The 24503-nt window shown below is 41.2% G+C and overlaps 1 protein-coding gene across 1 annotated transcript; it reads left to right on the top strand.

Moving 5' to 3' along the window:
• Positions 1–1844: 1844 nt before the first annotated feature.
• On the top strand, positions 1845–15448 carry LOC121567109 (leucine-rich repeat-containing protein 4B). Its single transcript, XM_041877050.2, has 3 exons — positions 1845–2603; positions 11256–11856; positions 11987–15448. Exons 2-3 carry the CDS (start codon positions 11614–11616, stop codon positions 14000–14002), a joined length of 2259 nt encoding a protein of 752 aa, XP_041732984.1. The 5' UTR covers positions 1845–2603; positions 11256–11613; the 3' UTR covers positions 14003–15448.
• Positions 15449–24503: the final 9055 nt, after the last annotated feature.

Below are 24503 nucleotides of genomic sequence, written 5' to 3'. Positions count from 1 at the left end.
TAATTTTAGTTTAGAAGTCAATTTACGAGAAGGAAAGGATAAGGAACAGGACCACATGCCACACACGGCATCCCAACACACATAATTGCTGTCCAAGGCTGCTATGTCCCGACAAAACCATTCGCTGTTATACCCATTGAGCAAAAATTCAGATCAGATGGTCAATGTTTATTTGATTGCTTGGTTGTCCATATGTCATAATAAGCATTGTTGGGGAGGAGTGAACTACATGCAGTTCAACTAGTAATTTAACAAAATTTTGCAGTAGCTTGGTGGTACACTATATATACAAAAGTATGTGGACACCCCTTCAAATGAGTGGATTTGGCTAGTTCAGCCACACCTGTTGCTGACAGGTGTATAAAATTGAGCACACAGCCATGCAATCTCCATAGACAAACATTGGCAGTAGAATGGCCTTAATGAAGAGCTCAGTGACTTTCAACATGGCACTGTCATAAGATGCCACCTTTACGACAAGTCAGTTCGTCAAATGTCTGCCCTGCTAGAGCTGCCCCGGTCAACTGTAAGTGCTGTTATTGTGAAGTGGAAACATCTAGAAGCAACAACGGCTCAGCCGCAAAGTGATAGGCCACACAAGCTCACAGAACGGGATCGGCGAGTGCTGAAGTGCGCATCGCGTAAATTTGTCTGTCCTCGGTTGCAACACTCACTACCGAGTTCCAAACTGCTTCTGGAAGCAATGTCAGCACAATAACTATTTGTCGGGAGCTTCATGAAATGGGTTTCCATGGCCGAGCAGCTGCACACAAGCCTAAGGTCATGCGCAATGCCAAGTGTCAGCTGGAGTGGTGTAAAGCTCGCCGCCATTGGACTGGAGCAGTGGAAATGCGTTTTCTGGAGTGATGAATCACACTTCACCATCTGGCAGTCGGACGGACGAATCTGGGTTTTGCGGATGCCCGGAGAACACTACCTGCCCCAATGCATAGTGCCAACTGTAAAGTTTGGTGGCAGAGGAATAATGGTCTAGGGATGTTTCCCCTGCCTCGGGATAGGCCCCTTAGCTCCAGTGAAGGGAAAGCTTAACACTACAGCATACAATGACATTCTAAACGATTCTGTGCTTCCAACTTTGTGGCAACAGTTTGGGGAAGGCCCTAGTTTTAGCATGACAATGCCCCAGTGCACAAAGCGAGGTCCATACAGAAATGGTTTGTTGAGATTGGTGGGGAAGAACTTGACTGGCCTACACAGAGGCCTGACATCAACCCCATCGAACACCATTGGGATGAATTGGAATCGCACAACATGGAATCGCACAACATCAGTGCCCGACCTTGTGGCTGGATGGAAGCAAGTACCCCGCAGCAATGTTCCAACATCTAGTGGAAAGCCTTCCCAGAAGAGTGGAGGCTGTTATAGCAGCAAAGAGGGGACCAACTCCATATTAATGTCCATGATTTTGGAGCATGTGTCCACATACTTTTGGTCATGTAGTGGAGTTTAATTAAATTCAAATGTAGGAGTAGCTTCCCCAACACTGCTAATAAGCTGTATGCCATGACGCCACAACCTTAGATAAACTACAAAAATATAAAACCCTAATTGAAAAGCCAATGCCTCAATGTTTTTTTTTCTTCTTCTAGGAAACCTTTATACTGTGTTAAACCAATGTTGATTGCTCAGGTCAGGTCTGATATGCAACATTTGCGCAACAATAGTACAACTGAAAATGACCAGGGGGTATGAAATAGCTTCTTTGCCCAAAGGCCCAGTGGCAATATGCTCACTCACTGTGAGATGCAATTGGGAACCAGCGATATCTTGATCTCAAAGCCTGCAAAGCCTGCACACTGCAGAGAAACCTCATGCAACTTTTCCTGAAATTTACCGAATCAATCAATTAATCGAGCAACAGAGTGCTGAGTCATATCAAACACTTTACACTCTGTGACCACTGTCGGTAGCCCACCATAGATCTATCTAGGTTCCCTCAAACCCACTGGACCTGATAGCCCACTCACCCTACAAACATAGGTTATAGTAGGGACTGCACAACGATTGCAAAGACCATGAGGATATTATAGTGCATCAGCGCCATATGTATTGGAATACATGGCGAGTTTCTTGATCATGGCCCTCCATAATGAATGGTTGGTCTTCTGTGGTCCATGTTGAGAGCTCTACGCTGCCTTCGTGGCATTCAGCTGCAGACCTACGGAATGTGCGTAAACTGCCGCTTATGCTGGAGCGCAAAAATACTCTGCCCAACCGGCGCGGTCGCGTTCGCTGCCTGCGCGCGTCTCCAATGATAAGAAGACGCTTGGATGCATCCATTCCGGATTTCGTTTTTATTTGAACTATACCGCTTTATATATTGTAATGTAAACGTTTCTTCACCGTTTTTTTGTGGTGTGTGGATTCTGCTTATATTAAACGTGCTATCGGTGTATGAAGTCCCTGTTGCGTTGGTGCTGCGGAAGACAAGAACAAGAGCCGAACTCACAGCCGTGGAAGCGAGCGAATCAATTTAGAGAAGAGAAAATGAGAAATAGATAGAGAGGTTGGGGGACTGACGAGAGGAGAGGGATCGAAAGGAGAGAACGTCGACCTCACGCCGCAGCAATTGAAACAGAAAGGTATGAGTCTATTGCACATAGCCTAATAAGCGTAGAAACGTCTGAAATGACAGTCGTTGTCAACCTATTTCTTATTTTGGTTTGTTTCTGCGGATATCAGGTGGAGACATTACTGTTTTATTAGCTAAATTGGCTAAGTATAAATGGACACCCGGGTTAACTAGTAGGTTCCAATTAACGTTAGACATTTTGAAAATCAAAGCTGATTGTGTTGAAATGTATTCTTAAGATCATTTCAACTCTAAAAGCTGTTGAAATCATATTGTCACCTTATGTAAGGCAATTTTGTAGAAATATACCTTCCTGACGTTAAATAGCATTATTGTTGTTGCAATTGTGTAGTTGTCATTATTCCACATTCAAAGATAAAGTCGATGCAAGCCATTTTGTAATGCAGCATGTGCAGAATTAGGCCTATTCTAAGAGTTTAAATTGCGTTCATAGAAGGTGCGCCGTAGCGCGAGGCCAGCTGCATTAATGAAATTATATATTCATTTATATTCACAAGGGCTTATTGTGCTTTGGCCCTAAATTGAGAATAGATGACACCTATTTGTCATATAAATTCCTTGGAAATAATCTAATTCGACTTTTTATTCCAATGTTTAAACTCTCCATTTTATGCTGTAAAATGTCAGACCAATTAAGGAGAAAATCTCTCCTGCAATTGAGTTTGAAGCACCATTTTGACCTACCTAATTTTCCCAATAGGCTAACACACTGATTACCACTATTTTGAATATAGCCTCGTCCTAACAGGATGCCCACGTCCAACAACTCCGAATCAATTTAGTGTTGTCATAGTTACAGTAGGCCTAGATGTTAGCGCTGCTGCTGCTTTGTGTTAATCTCAGACCTGCTGTAAATATCAGGCCTAATTTAGCGTGGTATAGGGTACTAGGGGGTAACTAGCCCCCCCCTAAGAACAATGTCTAATTGCTGACACAAAAAAGCAACGGTTTGGGGAAAAAATGGTATGTGGATGAAGGTCATGCTTAGGCGAATAAACGATAAAGGGAAGTAAAAGGCTACAGTTTACACTTTTTTTTATTATTTCATGAAATGTTGTTTTTAGAAAAGGGGCGTTTTTTTAATGGTTGAAGAATATGGCATAGGGTTTCACACAAGTGTGTTAAAATCAATTGAATCTGTTTTATTTAGAAATTCTTTAGCTAAGCTAAGTCTAGTTGTCTAATTTTAATTATTTGAATAAAATATGGGGGGGGGGGGGGGGGATGTTGTTGCACATGTCACCATTAATATCCACACTATGAGGAGATTTGATGTAAAGTGCCTCTTTTTAACTCACCTGCACATACATTTTAATTGTTCTTTCTTTGTTGTTCCTTTTCCATGCAATCCATTATGTACAATTGCAATAAATATTATTTGAATAATGCAAATGCAAGATTTTAAATCCCAGCAGTCTTTAAAATGACATTCAAAAGCAAAATATTTTCAATAGTTGTTTTTAATTAATAAATACAAATATTAATTGGAATGGAATATAACTAATAACATTAAATAACATTGGAATACAACATTTAATAACTTAACTAATTAAGTCAGTTTAACATTGATGTGGCAACTCTCTTATGCTGTGCTATTGCACAATTCTAATTACATAGGTCACAAATAAAGCTATCCCCAGTCAAATTGGAGCACAACTCATGAGCCCACCTCCTGCACTGCTCACACCTAATCCAGGTGGGGACCTGTGACTGAAAACAGGGGGAGAGATGCCAATTGAAAAGCTCTCTCTTAAAAACGTAGCTAGCGATCCAGCAATATGACATAAAATGCTGTGTAAAATAGCTAAAAGGTTATAAAGTAACATTAACTGTAAAGCTATCAGTCACTAGTGGAAACATTTACAACTGCAATTAAGTTATGTCATCTTTTTATTGTATTTTACCTCAGACGATCTGGTAGTAAGGTTGGTAGTTAGCACTCCTAGCAGCTTATGCTAAATAGCTAGCTGGCTAGCATTTACTGCTAGTGAAGTTGCTAGCTAGCAAGTTAGCATAAACTAGTACTAACTGGGATAGTCATTGTCTAAATGACAGGTAGAAACACATTCATAACCATAAAGGGGTAACTAGCCCCCAGGGGCCTGTTACCCCCTAGGGGGCTAGTTACCCATCTATGGTTATGAATGTGTTTCTACCTGTCATTTAGACAATGACTAGCCCAGTTAGCGCTAGTTTACGCTAACACACTCATCCAACATATTGCTACTTTACAAAAAAAGTATCTACATTTTTCTCTCTAAACAAGTGGATTATTTATCTTAAGTCTTTCCAACTTGTATATTTAGAAAACAATTATAGATCTAACTTCATTGGAATATATCTACAACTTTTTCAATATTTCAAAAAATGTGATCAATTTACCACAAAATCGTTTTGTTGAAATATCTCCAGAGGATTTTTTTTATTGAGCAAGTGTTGGGAAAATAATTTGGTGACATCTTGTGGTCTTTATATGAATTACTTTATGAGCATACTCTCTTTATGCTCAGGTAGGCTTTAGCCCGAGGATATTGAAAACAAAGCCACAATTGGTAACACTTTACTGTGACTTTATTAGACTGTTGTGCTTTATAACTTGTTATAAGCATTTAAGCTATGTGCCTTTATAATGTCTTATAATAAGGCTTATAATAGGCTATGTTAGGCCTATGTCTCTATTATGTATCAACATTTCAACTTACTCAAAATGGCTGTTATTTATTCAGGATCATTATGACACAATTATAATAGTCTACATTATACACTCGACAATGCATTATAACTGCATCATAATGGACATTATAGTTGCAGGCTATCGAAGTAAATTGAAACCGCTGGCTATTTAAGTAAAGTGTTACCCCACTATTCACCTCAACAAATCCAAAGAATAAACCATTGGTAGACAGTGATTACACAATAATCATGTGTTGGTGTAACATTTGGCCAGCAGGTTGCAGATCATTTGTTTCTTCACGACTGAACGCTTTCTTCTCCCAGAACTGATTGTGTGTAGTAAATCAATAGCTACATGGGTGCAACTGCAACCAGTTCTTGACATGAGAAAAATGTATTGCATCAGAGGTGTAAAGAGTAAAAAGGACCTATGTCATATAGGAATAAAACCGGAGCCATGTTATGTGAACATAATGTAATGTTCTATGGCGACAGGAAATAAGATAAAAAGGCGACAGACTACTCAACCTTGTCTTCCACTGAAGGTGGAATGTGTGGTATAAGGTAACTCAAGAGTGTGCCGTGTTGTTTTTTTGCAGTGATTAATGGTGCATCCTAAGCTAGGCTAAAGCCACCTCCCTAACAGAGACGTTCAATGTAGTTGAAGGGAGAAAAGGGCAAGGGGGTTCAGTCAAATAAGTAAATAAAATAATAAGGCACACATTTGTATAAGTTCGCAGGTCTTATTGTGATAGATCAATTGTATTGAGAGAAAATGTTATGATTTGACATGTTTTAGTTTTAGCCAATGTTCACCTACAATAAGAGAATATGCACTAAGGAATTACACCATTGCAGTTGCCTGCCTCCACAGTGCACCGCCTGTATGAGAGAGTCGTCAGAAAAAAATAGATACATCCATGGACAACAATATGTGTTCTGTTTTGATGGCTTTGGAAAGAGTCTTAGTAAAGAGCAACCATTTCCCCATGCAGACATGAGTCTGGCTCATAAACTCGCTTTACATTGATGTGTCTCTCTGTTGTCTTGTAAGACCAAACATACACTTCTTATGTAGTGAAAATGGACCTTTCCTGATCAAGATCGCCACAATAAAAGAGGACATATTCACAATTACGGACAAGTCCATCACTGGTTGATTCAATGTTGTTTCCACATAATTTCAATGAAATTACGTTAAACCAACATGGAATATAAGTTGAATTGATGTCTGTGCCCAGTGGACATAATCTCAGAGATATCATCCTGAAGTGTAGGCCCCACATAGATTGTGAAGGGACACCTGGGGCACATATTGAATATATTCCCCTCCCCCAATGCTACTGTCCATTGCAAAGACCTGTAAGCTATCTAATGCACAGTGACACAACAATCATTTGTCTCAATGTTGCAATTATAGTGGAGAATCATGGATTTAAACTGTACTTTGGTGTGTGCAAGTGTTTGTGTGTGTGTGTGTGTTTGCGTGTGTGTTTGTGCGCGTGTGAGGGCGGGTAAATAACATTTCCGCAGACCTATATTTAGCATATTCTCCATCATGAGCTTCTTAAAGGTCCAATGCAGCCATTTTTATTTCAATATCAAATAATTTCTAGGTAACAATTAAGTACCTTACTGTGATTGTTAAAATGGTAAAAAAAATAAACAACAATAGCTTCTTAGCAAAGAGCAATTTCTCAAGCAAGAATTTTGCCAGGAATGTCTTGGAGTGGTTTGAGTGGGGAGGGGAAAATGGAAAATTAGCTGTTATTTGCAGAGATGTTTGGAACTGTCTTTCTTATTGGTCTATCAACTAATTTACTGCATGGTGATGTCACCATGGAAGGCCAAAACTCCATCCCACCAAAACAGGCTGAAATTTCAGGTGGTCTTTTCAAACAGCTCTTACACTAAAAGGGCACTATCATCATTTTCACAATTGCACAGTATTATTCCAATCTCATAGTGTGGAAATACAGTATATATAAAACACAGGAAAATCATGTTTTTGACTGCACTGGGTCCTTTAATGGCTGCTTTAAGACCAGCAATATTTTAACACACATTGATGTGGATCTAATCTGTAGCCTATGTGCACATTAGGATTCATGAAGAGTTTGTTTCCCTACGCTTTGATCGTGAGAGGCAAGGGTTGGCTTTAGTGTGCACTGTTCAATGTGTGCAATGTATACGTTTGAGGGATTATCTCTGGATCAGGTACTGTGACATTGTGGAGATGTGCAAGGGGAAGTTTGTGTATTTTTCCTTTATTGATGTTAAGTTTGGTCTAAAGATATCTTGGACTCACTTAGGCTACTGTGGTGTCCAAGTCAACGTTGCTAATTATGCTGTGATGATAAGAAGTCCGCTTACACTGTTCTTTGATTATAAAGATTTATTGTATCAAAGTTCACAGTATTAATTTACAGATATCTGCAGTTATATCTGGAGAGAAACGGCCAATCTGTTGATCCAATATGTTGTCTCTCCCGTCCTTTGTTCAAACATGGTATTTATCCTATGTAACATAAGATGGGTGGTTTTAGATAAACCAATCCCTGGCCTCCACATATCTCCAAATGTCCTCTATTCCAAGAAGCCTATGTAGCAATGCTTTCCAGATGCTTCAGCAAAGCAGAGTAAAGTTCATCTATTACACCATTTGCAAACATCAGCAAAATCAATAGACCTTCAGACACTACACTACTCAATCATTTCAATAGGTAGGCCTAGTTCTATTACTAGAGCTGTAAACCACCAGCCAGGTATTTCAGATTGGTTTAGAACATTTGTAAAGCATCACTTTTTAATGACCCCTTTGTCAGAGAAGGAAACATGCTATGTCTACTGAGCAAGTGTGGGCTGTAGACATGCAGGCACTCGACAGTGTAACATAGCCTACTAGTACCGGGTCAGACCCCCCTTTTCCCCCAGAAAAGCCTGAATTCTTTGGGGCATGGAAACATTGCTCAATTGGTATCAAGGGACCTAACGTGTGCCTGGAAAACGTTCCCCACACCATTACACCACTGCCACCAGCCTATACCGTTGACACCATGGAGGATGGGGCCATGGACTCATGCTGCTTACGCCAAATCCTGACTCTGCCATCAGCATTTGTCGTACCAGGCAATGTTTTTCCACTCCTCAATTGTCCAGTGTTGGTGATCGCATGCCAACAGGAGCCACTTCTTCTTGTTTTTAGCTGATAGGAGTGGAACCCAGTGTGGCCGTCTGCTGCAAAAGCCCATCTATGACAAGGATTGACGAGTTGTGAGTTCCGAGGTGCTGTTCTGCACACCACTGTTGTACTGCAACTTTATTTTCCTGTTTGTTGCCCGCCTATTAGCTTGCACAATTCTTTTATTATAAAAAAAAAAAAATTGGGGGGGTAGATCAGATTTAATATTGCAGATAGATTGTAACTTCCATCAATGTAATTGTCTGCATCACTTCCAATCGTTGCACGATTCTTGCCACCTCTCTCATCAGCGAGCTATTTTCACCCAAAGGACAAAAGCCCACAGTGAAAGGCCAAGGAGGCCGGCCGTTTCTGAGATACTGGAACAGGCGCACCTGGCACCGACGATCATACCACGCTCAAAGTCGCTTAGGTTACTCGTTTTGCCAATTCTAACGTTCAATCGAACAGTAACTGAATGCCTCGATGCCTGTCTGCCTGTCTGCCTGTCTGCCTGCTTTATGTAGCAAGCCACGCTCACTGTCTGTAGGAGCAAACCATTTTCGTGAATGGGGTGGTGTACCTAATATACCGGACACTGAGTGTAGGTGTTAATTGAGGGAAAAGTGAGACACTGATTGGTTGAAAATTACTCACATACAGTACATCTGCTACAGTAGGTATAACTGCACAGTGCTAGCGTGGTATATTTTTATTTTATTTATTACGTTTATTTAGTCAGGGACAATGTACAACAAAAACATACATCTCAGAAGTTAGAAGTGATGCGTTGCACCAGATTTAGCTAACAGCTACTTTACATCTGCAGGTCCCAGGCATAAACATGAAAACAATATATACAAAAGGACAACATACATACATCAGACATGTTAAAAACAGAAGTTAGGACACACAGACACGTTTCAATACAGAGGTCAAGATATTACACATAAAAGTCAATGCATGTACTGTTATACCTAATAATATTTGAGTTGTAGAAAGTAAAATCAAAATTAGGATAGGGCACTGGGCAGTGAAACATAAGATGGTGTGTGAGCCGGTTGCCACAGCAACCGGGTTTCTAGGACCGCATGCATCCATGGCACTGCGTAGGAAAGAGGATGTTTTGGGGTTAAAATCTGACTATTCACCAGAGAGGTATGATATAAATGGATATACAAGAATCTGAGCACAGGTAGCTTTAGTTTGAACAACAGGGCCTTGAACCACATGCAGTATTGTATTGAGGTTCTGATAAGGGTCTCCATATTTGTTGGTCTTAAAGGTACAGTACAGGGTAGTTTGTGGGAAGGAGGATGAGAAGAGGATCCCATGTTTGTATACATGCTAAGATAACCATGTTAGCTATTTTACTTCCCAATTTGTAGAAGCAGAAATTGGCAACATGGTACACAGCAATAATAAGACAATTATTTTCAGATGTGGTATGTGTACATCATGAGTAGCCTGATGGTATCACACTAGAGGTGCAAGGGCTGAGTTGCTTAGCGAAAAACACGTTCACTGTGAAATGGGCTACTGAAATGATACAGTCGCAAGACTAGGGGGTACAAGTTTAACCTGGGTTCTTTCACCCCAATCAAACACTGTAGGGCTATTGGAGGATGCAGACCAGTCAGGAGGGATGCAGATAACTGAGTTACAGATGTAAGATCTTAATTTGATCACTCTTTTGTTGCTGAGAATTTTCCTGCACAGCAGGAAATTCAAACTTGTAATGTATTCAAGGTTTATAAAGGCTTCTAAAGTTTGTAATTTCCACTTAAACATGTCAGACTAGATTTGCCAATACCAAAAATGTATCAACCCCTACAAAAAAATGCCATTAATTATAATCCACATCATAACTAAAATGTCCTGTTGCTGCAGGATTATTTTCCTGCTGTAGCAAACTGGCTCAAATTAAGATCCAACATCTGTACACTTGGTTGTGGCAGTACCCCTCAGTATCACAAAGCATACCCTCCAGTTCCTTGTAATCAATAGAACTGATTGTGACTCAATATCTGTCTTGCAGATCACTAGGGCTAGGTCACCATAAATTTGATGTAGGGAAACGTTTTGCTGTTTCCCTCATGTAGCAGTAGTTGTATAACAGTCATTCTAAAAATGGGTTCTACCTCATTAAATAGAGTAGCAAACTGACAGTTCAGCGCTTGCTTGTTATAGTCTCTTAGAGTGATTATGTTTATTTTTTACACAAATACCTTTTCTCCATGAACAAACTCAGAGTATCAAGCCTTGACTGAAATGTTTCCGCTTGACCTATGAAGGATTACATTTACATTGTCAATGGCACACAATGTCCAACTGAAACTTGGGGAGGGTGGTTAACTGCCGCTCTAACTGCTAGGCCACCTGCCGCTAAAGTAAATAGTAGGTGTCTCACCAGTAAGCTTTAGAGCCTAATTTATGAGAACCAATACTCTAGTGTAAACCTGAAAGCTGACATGCTTTCCAAACATGTTATCTATTGACTATCAATCTTGCAATTGCGTTAAAAGTCCAGCATGATTCTATGTTTCAGTGCCCACAGAAATTTCACGATGCTTCTACAGTTACAGAACTCATGCTTTGTGAGGTTGTCTGATCCCTCTCTCTCTCTCTCTCTCTCTCTCTCTCTCTCTCTCTCTCTCTCTCTCTCTCTCTCTCTCTCTCTCTCTCTCTCTCTCTCTCTCTCTCTCTCTCTCTCTCTCTCTCTCTCTCTCTCTCTCTCTCTCTCTCTCTCTCTCTCTCTCTCTCTCTCTCTCTTCCTCCCCTATACAGTGAGGAGCATCTACCATCCACAGAGATACACCTATCAAGAGCAGATTCACCAAACATCTACTTTGTGGTTCTAATAATTATCATGGGATCTACAAGTACATAATTCCCCAAAAAACTGCTGAAAAATAGAAGGCATTTTATATTTACACTGACATTAACATAGTCAAGTGAGGAAATATAAATGATAAATGAAGAGAACATTTAATCTCTAAAAGTTCTTCACAAGTATTAAAAAGACTTGAAAGAGAAGAATATAATGGAATCGTAAAATGAACAACAAGAGAACCACTTAACTGTCTTGTATCAGAGGTGACTTATCAACATATTAGGACTAGGGGTGGGTCATGACCCATTTGCCATGCGTGTTGTCATGGTGACCAGCCCCTCCACCCCTTCCCCCCTCCTCTGGTTGGTCCAGCTTTTACTTTGGCTCCACCACCATGGACCTCAGCTAACAGAGGCCGCGCCCCCATGTCCCAACCCCTGTAGCTGCTCCAATCAGGCAAGCCGAGTCATCTGTACAAGGAAGAGTTTAGTGGAAGTACCGGACAGTATTTCTGTGAACACAAGATACCTTAACCTACAAGAGAACACGATTGAGGTAAATATGCCTTTCTCTCATTACATTTACAGACAATTCATACATGTACTCATATGAAAAGAGTATGCTTTACGGCAGAGAGGTTTCATATGGCTACAATGTACCAACATGTATTTATCTCTCTCAACAGGTGATAAAGTCTGACACGTTCAAGCACCTGCGGCATTTGGAAATCCTGCAGCTCTCCAAGAACCACATCCGACAGATCGAGGTGGGCGCGTTCAATGGCCTGCCCAACCTCAACACCCTGGAGCTCTTCGACAACCGCCTCACGCTGGTACCGTCGCAGGCCTTTGAGTACCTCAGCAAGCTGCGGGAGCTCTGGCTACGGAACAACCCCATCGAGACGCTGCCGGCATATGCCTTCCACCGCGTTCCCTCCCTGCGCCGTCTCGACCTGGGCGAACTCAGGAAGCTGGACTACATCTCTGAGGCCGCCTTCGAGGGCCTGGTCAACTTGCGTTTCCTGAACCTGGGTATGTGCGGTCTGAAGGACATCCCCAACCTCACACCCTTGGTCCGACTGGAGGAGCTGGAGCTGTCTGGGAACCAGCTGGGGAATGTCCGGCCCGGCTCCTTCCAGGGCCTGGTGTCGCTGCGCAAACTGTGGCTCATGCACTCCAAGGTGACGGTCATTGAGCGCAATGCCTTCGACGACCTGAAGAACCTGGAGGAACTCAACCTGTCCCACAACACTTTGCACTCGCTGCCCCACGATCTCTTCACCCCGCTGCACCAGTTGGAGCGGGTGCACCTCAACCACAACCCCTGGGTGTGCAACTGCGATGTCCTGTGGCTTAGCTGGTGGCTGAAGGAGACGGTGCCCAGTAACACCACATGCTGTGCCCGCTGCCACGCGCCCCCAGGCCTGAAGGGCCGGTACATAGGTGAGCTGGACCAGAGCCACTTCACATGCTACGCTCCTGTCATTGTAGAGCCACCCACCGACCTCAATGTCACAGAGGGCATGGCTGCCGAACTGAAGTGTCGCACCGGCACCTCCATGACGTCTGTCAACTGGCTCACCCCAAATGGCACCCTCATGACGCATGGGTCGTACCGTGTCAGGATCTCAGTCCTTCACGACGGAACCCTGAATTTCACCAATGTGACTGTGCAGGACACGGGCCAATACACCTGCATGGTGACCAACTCCGCCGGCAACACCACGGCAACCGCAGTGCTCAACGTGTCCACCTCCGACTCCAGCAACCCTTTCAGCTACTTCACCACCGTCACTGTGGAAACCGTGGAAACTAACAATGGGGAGGATTCCGCTGCAAGGCAGTACATCAACGAAACCTACGTACCGCCAGATTACCTGGGTCCCACTGTTTCAGGAGGGGTACTGGGTAAAGGCAGGGCTGGATTCACCATATCTCCATCACGCTCATCTCTCTCCTCTCTGTCCCCACGAGCCACCAGAGCCACTGAAAAGGCAGTCACAGTGTCGATAATGGAGGTCACGAACATCCCTGGCCTGGACGATGTGATGAAGACCACCAAGATCATCATCGGCTGCTTCGTGGCCATCACCTTCATGGCGGCCGTGATGCTGGTGGTCTTCTACAAGCTGAGGAAGCAGCACCAGCTGCACAAGCACCACGGCCCCACCCGCGCCATCGAGATCATCAATGTGGAGGATGAGATCGGTGCCGGGGCCGGGAGCGGCATCTCAGGGGGATCGACTATGCAATCCGGGTGCGGAGGAGACGGAACCTTGAGGATGCATCACCCGGAAATAGTCAACCTTCCCAACATCGGGCGATCAGAGCATCTTAACCATTACTACAAGGCCAATAATTTCAACAACAACGTGATGGGTCTGAGCATTGGGACAGGGGCAGGCGCCGGTACTCTAAGTAACAAGAATAACCCGTCCCCACTTAACCAGCAAGGCCAGGATATCCCCATCTCCTGTACACAGGTTCCAATCACCTCAGCCACTTTCCAGACCATGTCCGGAAACGGCACCAACACCAACCCTCTTTCTGTTTCCCCACCTCTGCCGATGTCCCTCCCCATGTCCCCCATGGGATTACATGGATCGATCAAGGGTTTCATGGGTCAGAACCAGAATCCACAAATGGAGCCTCTTCTGTTCAAGGGAAACTCAAAGGAAAACGTTCAAGAGACTCAAATCTGAAAACAAAGAGTGAGGAGCGAGAGAGAGCGCACAGGGGAAAGACAGAGAGGGGATTGATGGCCTCTTAACGTGGCGAACGATTAAACACTACAGTGCATTGACATTACACCAGGAGAGAGGATAGACTGACACTGCAATACACAAACACATAGACTGGTCAGCGACAGTGTACTGAGCCAAGGATTACCACAATGGGCTACTTGTGTTTGTAGTAACGATCACGGCAATGGAGTTCAAAAACGAACAGCGCTGCAATGTAAATCTGTGCCAAAGCAAATGTTTCTTGCAGTTTCTATGAGTTGTATTAACATAGAAAAAAAAGCCTTTCCAAGTACTGTAGTCGTGGTTGGCCAGTCAGTCAAGACGTAAGACACGCACAGCACTGACCACAGTGACGTTTGGAGACATTGCAGGAAAGAATACTAGAGACATTTCTCTTTCACAGAAAATACTTGTGCAAGACACTATCGTATGAACTCACTAGTCTCACTTGAGGCTGTAGGTAGGCAGAAATGGAAGGACAAAAGGGACATACAGTACAGTACAGTACAAACTACTGTGAAAATTCCACAGATGACATAAATATATTTTCATTTTAATATGTTACATTGCAGACTCCAATGCAGAGATATTTTGGAGGATGTATGAGCTGTAATAGTTTGTTTTGTGAATAATCAGGGGCGGTGATTGTGAAGGTTGATTATACGATACATATGTTTTGAGTTTGGCTACTCCTCCAAAACATAAGGGCTCAATTGCAACACTCATTGTGAATCTATGAATTTGGCTGCCATGAATATTGAAGAATGGTAGGAGAGTTCCCACAGTTTTCTGTTTGGCTAGCTTTTTTCTGTGTTTCACTCCCTCAACAGTGACGATAACTGGACACTTCTGTTCTTGTTTGTTTTGAGAGTATATTCCATATATTTCAGCAGGCTACTTCATTATTCAAATAAGAGCTCCAGATGCCAGCATATACATGTACCATCAGCAAATTTAGGTGAAATAACAAAACACATCAACAGTGAGCTAATACCTTGCAAAGACTTTTATGGGCAATGGGAAATGTGTAACTCGACTCAGATCAGTAGCAAGAAATTAGCTATAAGTGGCGAATTTGATATGAACTCCTTTCTCATGGTGACCATTTTGATGCCACATAATGCTGTCATAAGGGTGATTAAATTCCTGTCTTTGCAATGGCATTCAGTGGGTGGATTCGACCACCTTCTTTGTTTTAGTGGAACAGAAATGTATGATAATAGTATTTGGTTGTATGACAATTGTACGAACCATCTTTTTACAGTGTACCTTTCATGTGTTAATACCATTTAAAGCTTTGTGCATTTAAACTATGTCTTCAATTATTTTTGCTTAGTTTGATATAATGTGTACAGTTGTCTAGCCATGTACCATTCACATGAAATAAATAAATCATATATCGAGGTCTGGGCGGTCAATGGAAACCAACTGAAAACATGCAGTAGTTATAAAGAGTGATCAATAGGCTACATATTTCAATCTAGGTTGAACCTATATGGTATACGATTCACCCATTAGTCATCTTGGAAATCATATTATGATGTCTGTTCTCTCAGGACAGGCTTTTAGTCATTCTTATGAGGGAGTTACATTGGCATTAAAAGGCTGCTTAAAATGACACAGAATCCAGTTTGTCTCCTTAACCCCAAGAAAGTGGTGTGAATCAACACGGAAAACTGATATGAAAATGGTTGTTGCAATTGAGAGCAAACTGAACACTCCAACTACATTCAAGTGAAAGACCGGTTGTTGCAAATGAGATTAGACGTGTGTGATGGTAATGCTACACACAGAAGTCTTTGTGTATATGGAGGTGATCTTGCACCAACATGCTGCTCTGTGTAATTTGCAAACCACTCAACAATCGCTATTGCTGCACTGCTCGCTCCTCGCAGTGCTGCATACATTTTCAGAGCTTGAGTGGGTGGGGATGGCTGGGTCTTCTGATCTACTCGTTGTTATACTCCGGTAACGAGTGCACCGTTTTTAGGAAATAATTATTATGATAATGATCAAAACAACCATGATAATAATAACATGAATAATAATATGATAAATTATGATAGAATATATGATAATATCTCTTGTACATTTACATAGGGATTTAAGTTAGTTCGATCAGTATTAAGATATGAAAGGAACATACTGAATAACAGGGCAGAATTACTTGTTAATGCAATTTGTCAGTTCTCAATATCACTCAGTTAATGTGTTGCCTGTAGTCTTTCTGAGATGAGACAGTCAAAACAACTGACCAACCAAGGAATGATTAGGGAGTAGTAAAGCAATGTTTTCCCTGACGTTTTACACACATTTTCAGTAATTATGGTACTCCTCCTCAAAAGGAGTGAAGTAGAATGATGATATAGTATTTTAGTAATGTGGCCCGGCAGAGAGTTCAACTGTTTCCCTACTGAGACGCTACTAGAATATAAATGAAGACTAAAAACTCCAACATATGGCTACACTGTTGATGACAGTTGATGTGCTACATTTGGTAACTGCGCTATCAGGTTTCAAAGAGCATATTAAATACCTCCTGAATATGCTAGTAGAACAAGAAAGTCCTTTCTTAGAATTATAATATTTGGCAGTTTGATGATCAAAATCACTATTCTACCATTACTTTTGTCACTATTGTACCATTGGAGAATCAAATATATTATTTAAGCCATACTATTATTAATATTATTATGTTATTATTGTTATTATTATTAGAATTATTAGAATTATCAACCACCCTGTTACACCCTGAAGTTAATGGTGTAGTGAATGTCTACACAACTGGAATATGATGGAGGAATTACACAACAGGAAGTACTATACAGTTACTACTAAGTCATGCCCCGAGTAACAACATCAAAAGAGAACACATGAACTTTGACAACTATGTCTTCTTCACTCTACTTCACAGAAGAAGGTGATGATGGCCTCTTGCAACAGATGGAATACTGAGTGTGTTGTTTGTCCCGCCCCTTGTTACAGCTGGATGCTACAGCCCAGATGCCATTTATTTTGGTGTCTGGAGCAAAATTTGATAAATTACACCGAATGTGGATTACTATTACTTCAGCCACAAAATTGTGAGAAAAATAATGGAATACTGTATTCTAAACCACAAACTGACCTTTTGGTACGAGATTTCATTTGAAAAATAGAACAAGAAACTGAACTATGTTGTTGTTTGGAAAGCTTTTTAATGATGCGAAATAAATGAAGTTAAGCTATAGAAAACATAGATTTCTTTAAATGCAAAATAATAAAAAGTGTCATTTTTGTGTTTCATTTGTTAAATTTTCCTCCGAAACTGTTGGTTGTATCTAAAGTGTAATATTATTAATATGGTCATTATCATTGTACTGTCATCTGTATAAATCATAAACCCAGGGATACAAAATGGTGGAGTAGAAGGTTTGAAACATTGTACTACTTTTCTATACCTTTGGCCAAATCAATACATATGGTATTTACACTTCTATGATTGTCATACAATGACTGAGAGGTATTATACGTTGCTGTCTATGCCAGTTTGGCTTAACTTTCTGCCAGCTGTAAATCATATTTCCAATTTAGAACTATTCAATACACATAGTTCCAATTTAGTTTTTGTTGTTGCTTTCCCATCTTGAGCACCACGTACTACAAAATACTTGAGTTTTAACAGTTAAGCCGGGGTTACATGATGATACATTAAGTTATGGCGTGGATTTGATCAAACAAAAATGAAATTAATTCTGAAAAATACACATTATTCTGTGTGTTTTGTCATTTTTTGTTTTAGTTTTTTAAGAAGAAGAGGAAGTTAGTACTTAATTGACCACTAGCCCTGTGCCCATATTTGGTCAGAGACACATCCATGGAAGTGGTGTCAGAGTCAGCAGGGGTTTATGTCAGAGTCACTTTGAGTTGATATCATTGTCGCTTGGAGTAAGTGTCCTAATATGGACACCGTAGTAGACAGGTGTGAGTCACTGCTGTGGACTTTATGAATTATTGTCTGAATCTTACACTGCAGTACGGCCTAATGCCATTGGGCTATGAAAGTACGCTCTTAATCAATGCATGAGTGGAAGTCATTGCAAGTTCGTTTAACTACACATGAGTAGGTGCTCTTTGTTGTTGTGATGTTGCTAGCTTGCTAGCATGTTGAGCTGTACAGCAAGTACCAAGGTAATAATACTTGAGGTGGCCTGACATACTGTCTTCATAATATTTACATAGGAGTGACAAAAAGGCCTACCATCTGTCAGGGCACACAATACAAAGTAAAGATATTTATCTTTACAGTATTTGACAAAAAATGACATTAGATGGATTTTATCCTTGGTTCGTCTAGATTAACTCCTTGATTTGACACACTGTTAGAACACAGCACATGGTTTATTTTATGGTCAGAATAGTGTAACAGTCTGTGTTTTGCACCCAATTAGTCACAGAGTAATGGTTGAGAACAGTTACCAACATCTGGTTCATCATACAAAGGTAAACCTAACTTCCCATAACCGCTGGTATAAGCCTACTGTACTGGAATCATAGTATGTTCCACTTATTTGTCCCAGTTTCATAAGGTTTATTGCAAATTGATTACAACCAATATAAAGAAATGTGGAAAGCCAAATAAGGTATACATTGATGATCCATTTTGCATTTAGAATTTGCAACATTTGATGATTTGTGACGCTTATGTGCCATGTTTAACTAAGACTACTGTACATTTGGGACACTATTCAATTCTCTGGGGCATGTTCTCTGGGGCATGTTTATATGTGGTTGTCCTCCTGCAGCCCCTGGAGACTTTCTGTACAACGTATTGTTGGAACAAGCATCACAATGCAGTACAGACATTGATTGGATCTAAAGAGATGGGTTGGTAGCGATTGGTGAATTGTAACAGAAAAACAGAGTTAGATTTGTAGCTGCCAGTAAGGATGGTGTTTATTAATAAATTGAAGGAGATAACCTCGAGCTGCGATGAGGCTTGAAAGCGATCGCACCCAAAACACTTTGAGGTGAAAATTCTAGTAGATAAATCATAACCTGTGTTGCCAAACACACAGAATAAGCTGAAAGGAAATAAATGTGGGTTAGTGAAAGAAAAAACATCTACATAACATCTATCTCTCGTGCCTTAAGTATGCTTTTATGTCGACAGAACAGGCAGATTTAGGTAACACATAAATAGTAATATTCTTAAGAGGCCTTGAAGAGAGAAGCGGAATGCATCGTATGCGGCGACGGAAAACAAATTTAACACACATCCACACTAAAAGATGAAAGATAAAATGCTGGAATGCAAATGTTATTAGAGGAGCGTGTGATCTTAACACGGACAAATGTGGCAGCGCAAGGTGATCTTGTGAAAATACCTTTCTCATTGCTCAAAGCAAGGCACAACCAAATGTACTGGGGGCAATTTTTTTAACATTATGCTATGGCTCTTCTAATTGTGACCTGACTAATTGAAATGAAAGGGGGACAAATTGTTTTTGTTGATGGATGCAACTTTCCTCCCCATCGCTGTCCCCTTTACCTGGATCAAATTGTTTTATCTATCCTCTCCCTGAGCCTCCCTGAGCCTGCTCTCCTGCCCTGTTTTTCTTTTTCCATGCTATCGTTCCCTTCAAATTCAATAGCCTCCCAGCAGTGATTCTCAAGGGATTCCCTTTTCACTCCCCTGGCCAACAAATATACTGCACATATACTGCAGCGTCTGTTGGGAGACTGACAATACATGAACTCCACTATGGAGCTATGGAGCAGAGGTGTCACAGTGCGTGGGCAGCTACAGTAGTGCCTTTTCTCTGGAACAATGGACATTTTGTTTTTTGCTGTAGGGATTTAGCATACTTCTGGGCATGCCTACAGTACATGCATACAAGAGCAGTTTATGGTAGCTATATTCAAGTGTGGATGTAGCATCAATGGCTAGATCCTGGTTGTGGATTATGTGGTCTGTTAGGGAATTGAGTGGATATGCTCTGCCTTTCAATGCCACTCAAAGCCTGGGACTGGACTAAATTTCCCAGCTACATCTAAACGTGAGAGAAAGCCTAAGGAACAGAAGACATTCAACTGAATAGGAGTTAGTGTGCGTATTAGGGATATATTGTATTAAATACAATTATTTTACACTCTCTCAACCAGCTTTATGAGGAATGCTTTTCCAACAGTCTTGAAGGAGTTCCCACATATGCTGAGCACTTGTTGGCTGCTTTTCCTTCACTCTGCAGTCCAACTCATTCCAAACCACCTCAGGAAGCTAAAGAAATTTGGCTTGGCACCTAAAACCCTCACAAACTTTTACAGATGCACAATTGAGGGTGTATCACCACCTGGTACGGCAACTGCACCGCCTGCAACCACAAGGCTTTCCAGAGGGTGGTACGGTCTGCAAAACGCATTACCCGGGGGCAAACTACCCACACTCCAGGACACCTACAGCACCCGATGTCACAGGAAGGCCAAAAATATAATCAAAGACATCAACCACCCGAGCCACTGCCTGTTCACCCCGCTATCATCCAGAAGGCGAGGTCAGTACAGGTGCATCAAAGCTGGGACCGAGAGACTGAAAAACAGCTTCTATCTCAAGGCCATCAGACTGTTAAACAGCCATCACTAGCATATTAGAGGCTGCTGCCTATAGACATAGACTAGAAATCACTGGCCACTTTAAGAAATGGAACACTAGCCACTTTAATCATGTTTACACATCTTGTATTACTCATCTCATATGTATATACTGTATTCTATACTATTCTACGGTATCTTAGTCACTTTAAAAATGTTTACATATCTTGCATTACTCATCTCATATGTATATATGGTATTCTATACTATTCTACTGTATCTTAGTCCATGCCGCTCTGACATCGCTTGTCCATATATGTATATATTCTTAATTCATTCCTTACTTAGATTTGTGTGTATTGGGTATATATTGTGAAATGTTAGATATTACTGCACTGTCGGAGCTAGAAGCACAAGCATTTCGCTACACCCGCAATAACATCTGCTAAACACGTGTATGTAACCAATAAAATTTGATTTGATTTGAATTCTAAATAAATCACAGACAGTGTCACCAGCAAATCACCCCAACACCATCACACCTCCTCCTCCATGCTTCACGGTGGGAACCACACATGCGGATATCATCAGTTCACCTACTCTGCGTCTCACAAAGACACGGCGGTTGGAACCAAAAATCTCAAATTTGGACTCATCAGACCAAAGGACAGATTTCCACCGGTCTAATGTCCATTGTGTTTCTTGGCCCAAGCAAGTCTCTTCTTCTTTGCAGCAATTCGACCATGAAGGCCTGATTCACGCAGTCTCCTCTGAACAGCTGATGTTCAGATGTGTCTGTTACTTGAACTCTGTGGGCTGCAATCTGAGGTGCAGTTAACTCTAATGAACTTATCCTCTGCAGCAGAGGTAACTCTGGGTCTTCCTTTCCTGTGGAGGTTCTCATGAGAGCCAGTTTTATAATAGTGCTTGATGGTTTTTGCGACTGCACATGAAGAAACGTTCAAAGTTCTTGAAATGTTCCGTATTGACTGAACGTCATGTCTTAAAGTAATGATGGACTGTCATTTCTCTTTGCTTATTTGAGCTGTTCTTGCCATAATATGGACTTGGTCTTTTACCAAATAGGGCTATCTTCTGTATACCACCCCTGCCTTGTCACAACACAATTGATTGGCTCAAACGCATTAAGAAGGAAAGAAATTCCACAAATTAACTTTTAACAAGGCACACCTGTTAATTGAAATGCATTCCAGGTGACTACCTCATGAAGCTGGTTGAGAGAATGCCAAGAGTGTGCAAAGCTGTCATCAAGGCAAAGGGTGGCTACTTTGAAGAATCTCAAATATAAAATATATTTTGATTTGTTTAACAATTCTTTCATTACTACATGAGTCCATATGTGTTATTTTCATGTAGGAAATAGTAAAAATAAAGAAAAACCCTTGAATGAGTAGGTGTGTCCAAACTTGGTACTGTATAGAGACAAATTACTACTTCAGCTTACTATTATTTTGTATTTGCATTTTATTACGGATACCCATTAGATGAGGACCAAATGCTCTCGAATGTCTCAGTGTCTAACACAATGTGGAAATGTACAGATGTAAATGTACAGATATTTTTCAGGAAAATGTGATTTTTATCTTGATTAATATTCTAGACAGTGTATTCTAGCGCAAAGTGCTATGGAAGATGCTATCCTGGTTCTATTTTAGTCATACTCTTAACCCATATATCCATCCATCCCCACTTCCACTTTCCTAACACACTCCTCCCCCAGGGCAGTTTCATCACCTCTTTTGATGTCTCTCAGGGGGAGACAGCGCTCAACCCAGCAAGCTATGTCACCTGGAATAACTGCATATTTGTCTTTCTACTCTGAAAAAAACACATTTTCGCCTATTGGTTTCATTTTGATGAATTTCTTCTATCGGTTAATGCAAAAAGGTGGTAGTGAGTGGGAGTAGGTTGATACAGTTTATCTGGAGCCTGTGCCAATTATTTTATGATGATCCAATCGGTTCATGTGCTCACCTGAAACAAATTTTGTGGAATAAAATATGGACATTGTTGTTGTTAAGAAATGCATGTTTGATTCCAAATGGAAACCTTTGCCTGTATTGTTACTGGGAGGAATTGTGTGCATTTCCCAATGGTACTGAGATTGAAGAGGAGATACAGTGTTTATACTATGCATACATGATTTTAAAATGTGTATCTTATTTCCTTGACAAGCTTCCTGAACAGCTTGTCCATGTCTTTGAGGACATACACAACGCTATCACCGTTATATTCTAAAGCTGTAAAACCAGTGCTTGACTTGGGCAGCAGCTCACCGGAACTGAGTAGCGGCACCTATTTCAGTCCAAGTCAAGCATTGTGTCTCCAGTCTCCACTTAGAATGTTATTTTACTCTCAGCTTAAACATGTTACCTTAACAGAAAATGTCAGCAAAATATCTTCATTTTAAAAAAAACTTTGTTGATGATTGTCTTGTGTTCCATTTCCAGCAATGCAGCAATGGGTCAATGACCAAAATATATTTTTCTTGTGGTGCATTATGAACACACTCTAAAATAGCTCACACATTCAGAATGCATCAGTGCGTTAGGATCTCATTCATAATGTATTCTAACCATGTTAGATGTTACCAATACAGAACCTCTAACAAGCACAGGGCCAGCCCCTGTGAAAAGAGTTTTGAGGTTAGAAAGGGATCCCTTGCTTTTTAGCGATTTCTCTATCGTCTCCAATATCCCAGTCTAGCAGATGAACGGGGGAGAAGTAGTAGGTCATGTATGTTGGTATGCTGAGGTAAGTTTATGCACTATGTTGATGTTTGTGGATGCATCTTGGAATAGACTACAGTATGCATCACACCTGCATATGGTACATTACAGTAGGCCTCTGGTTGCTGGATGATACTGTGAAGCTACTTTGCCCCTTAGGGCCACCGTAGGATGATGTCTAGAACATGTCACTACTCATTGAGTGGATTGTTCAGTTTCGAACCTGGTAACATAAGCTATATATATTTAATTTGAATGCTTTTGCAAGTAACTGTCAGTTTCACAACTATCTCGGTACTGTAGAAGTAGGCCTAAGTGACAAGTCTGAGTCTGCGAACTCAGCACTTGAGATTATGGGGCAGTTGTAAAGCACTTGATCTTTTCGTGTCTGCTGCCTCTCTGTGGTGTCTAGATTAATATATTGATTCCATTTTATTACTGTTCCAATTTGTATTCTTAATTTGGGGGCAGGTCCTCTTTCTCTCTGAAAAGTCTATCTATCTATCTATCTATCTATCTATCTATCTATCTATCTATCTATATATCTATCTATCTATCTATCTATCTATCTGTCTGTCTGTCTGTCTGTCTGTCTGTCTGTCTGTCTGTCTGTCTGTCTGTCTGTCTGTCTGTCTGTCTGTCTGTCTGTCTGTCTGTCTGTCTGTCTGTCTGTGTCCGTCCGTCTTTCTCTCTCCCCTCTTATACTCCATTTGTCCTAAAGAAGGACATTTTTGTCCCATGGGGTACAACAGTATTGACGTCAAGAGATTAGTTATTGATTGAGAAGAGAGGACAGAGAGACAGTTGACATGCAGAATGTATACGAGACGCCAACAACAACAGTCCCTGTAGTAGGCCTAATGCGGTATGCATGGGACACGCATTGATGTCCATTGTGATACATAGCCTACATGTATCTATTGGACTTTGTGCATGTGTCTACCAGATGTACACTGAGTGTACAAAACATTAGGAACCCCTTCCTAATATTGAGTTCCACCCCTTTATGCCCTCAGAACAGCCTCAATTCGTCGGGGCATGGACTCAAGGTGTCGAAAGCATTCCATAGGGAGGCTGGCCCATGTTGACTTCAATGATTCCCACAGTTGTGTCAAGTTGGCTGGATGTCCTTTGGGTGC

The sequence above is a fragment of the Coregonus clupeaformis genome, chromosome 1, assembly GCF_020615455.1.
Source record: "Coregonus clupeaformis isolate EN_2021a chromosome 1, ASM2061545v1, whole genome shotgun sequence".
Classification (NCBI taxonomy): domain Eukaryota; kingdom Metazoa; phylum Chordata; class Actinopteri; order Salmoniformes; family Salmonidae; genus Coregonus; species Coregonus clupeaformis.
This window is presented reverse-complemented; position numbering and strand designations above follow the sequence as displayed.

What these genes read in the sequence shown, in the direction of transcription:
- LOC121567109 (XM_041877050.2), top strand. Translation starts at nt 11,614, where the DNA reads ATGCGTGTTGTCATGGTGACCAGCCCCTCCACCCCTTCCCCCCTCCTC. An exon ending in TACAAGAGAACACGATTGAG is followed by an intron (nt 11,857 to 11,986) that starts GTAAATATGCCT and finishes CTCTCTCAACAG; the next exon opens with GTGATAAAGTCTGACACGTT.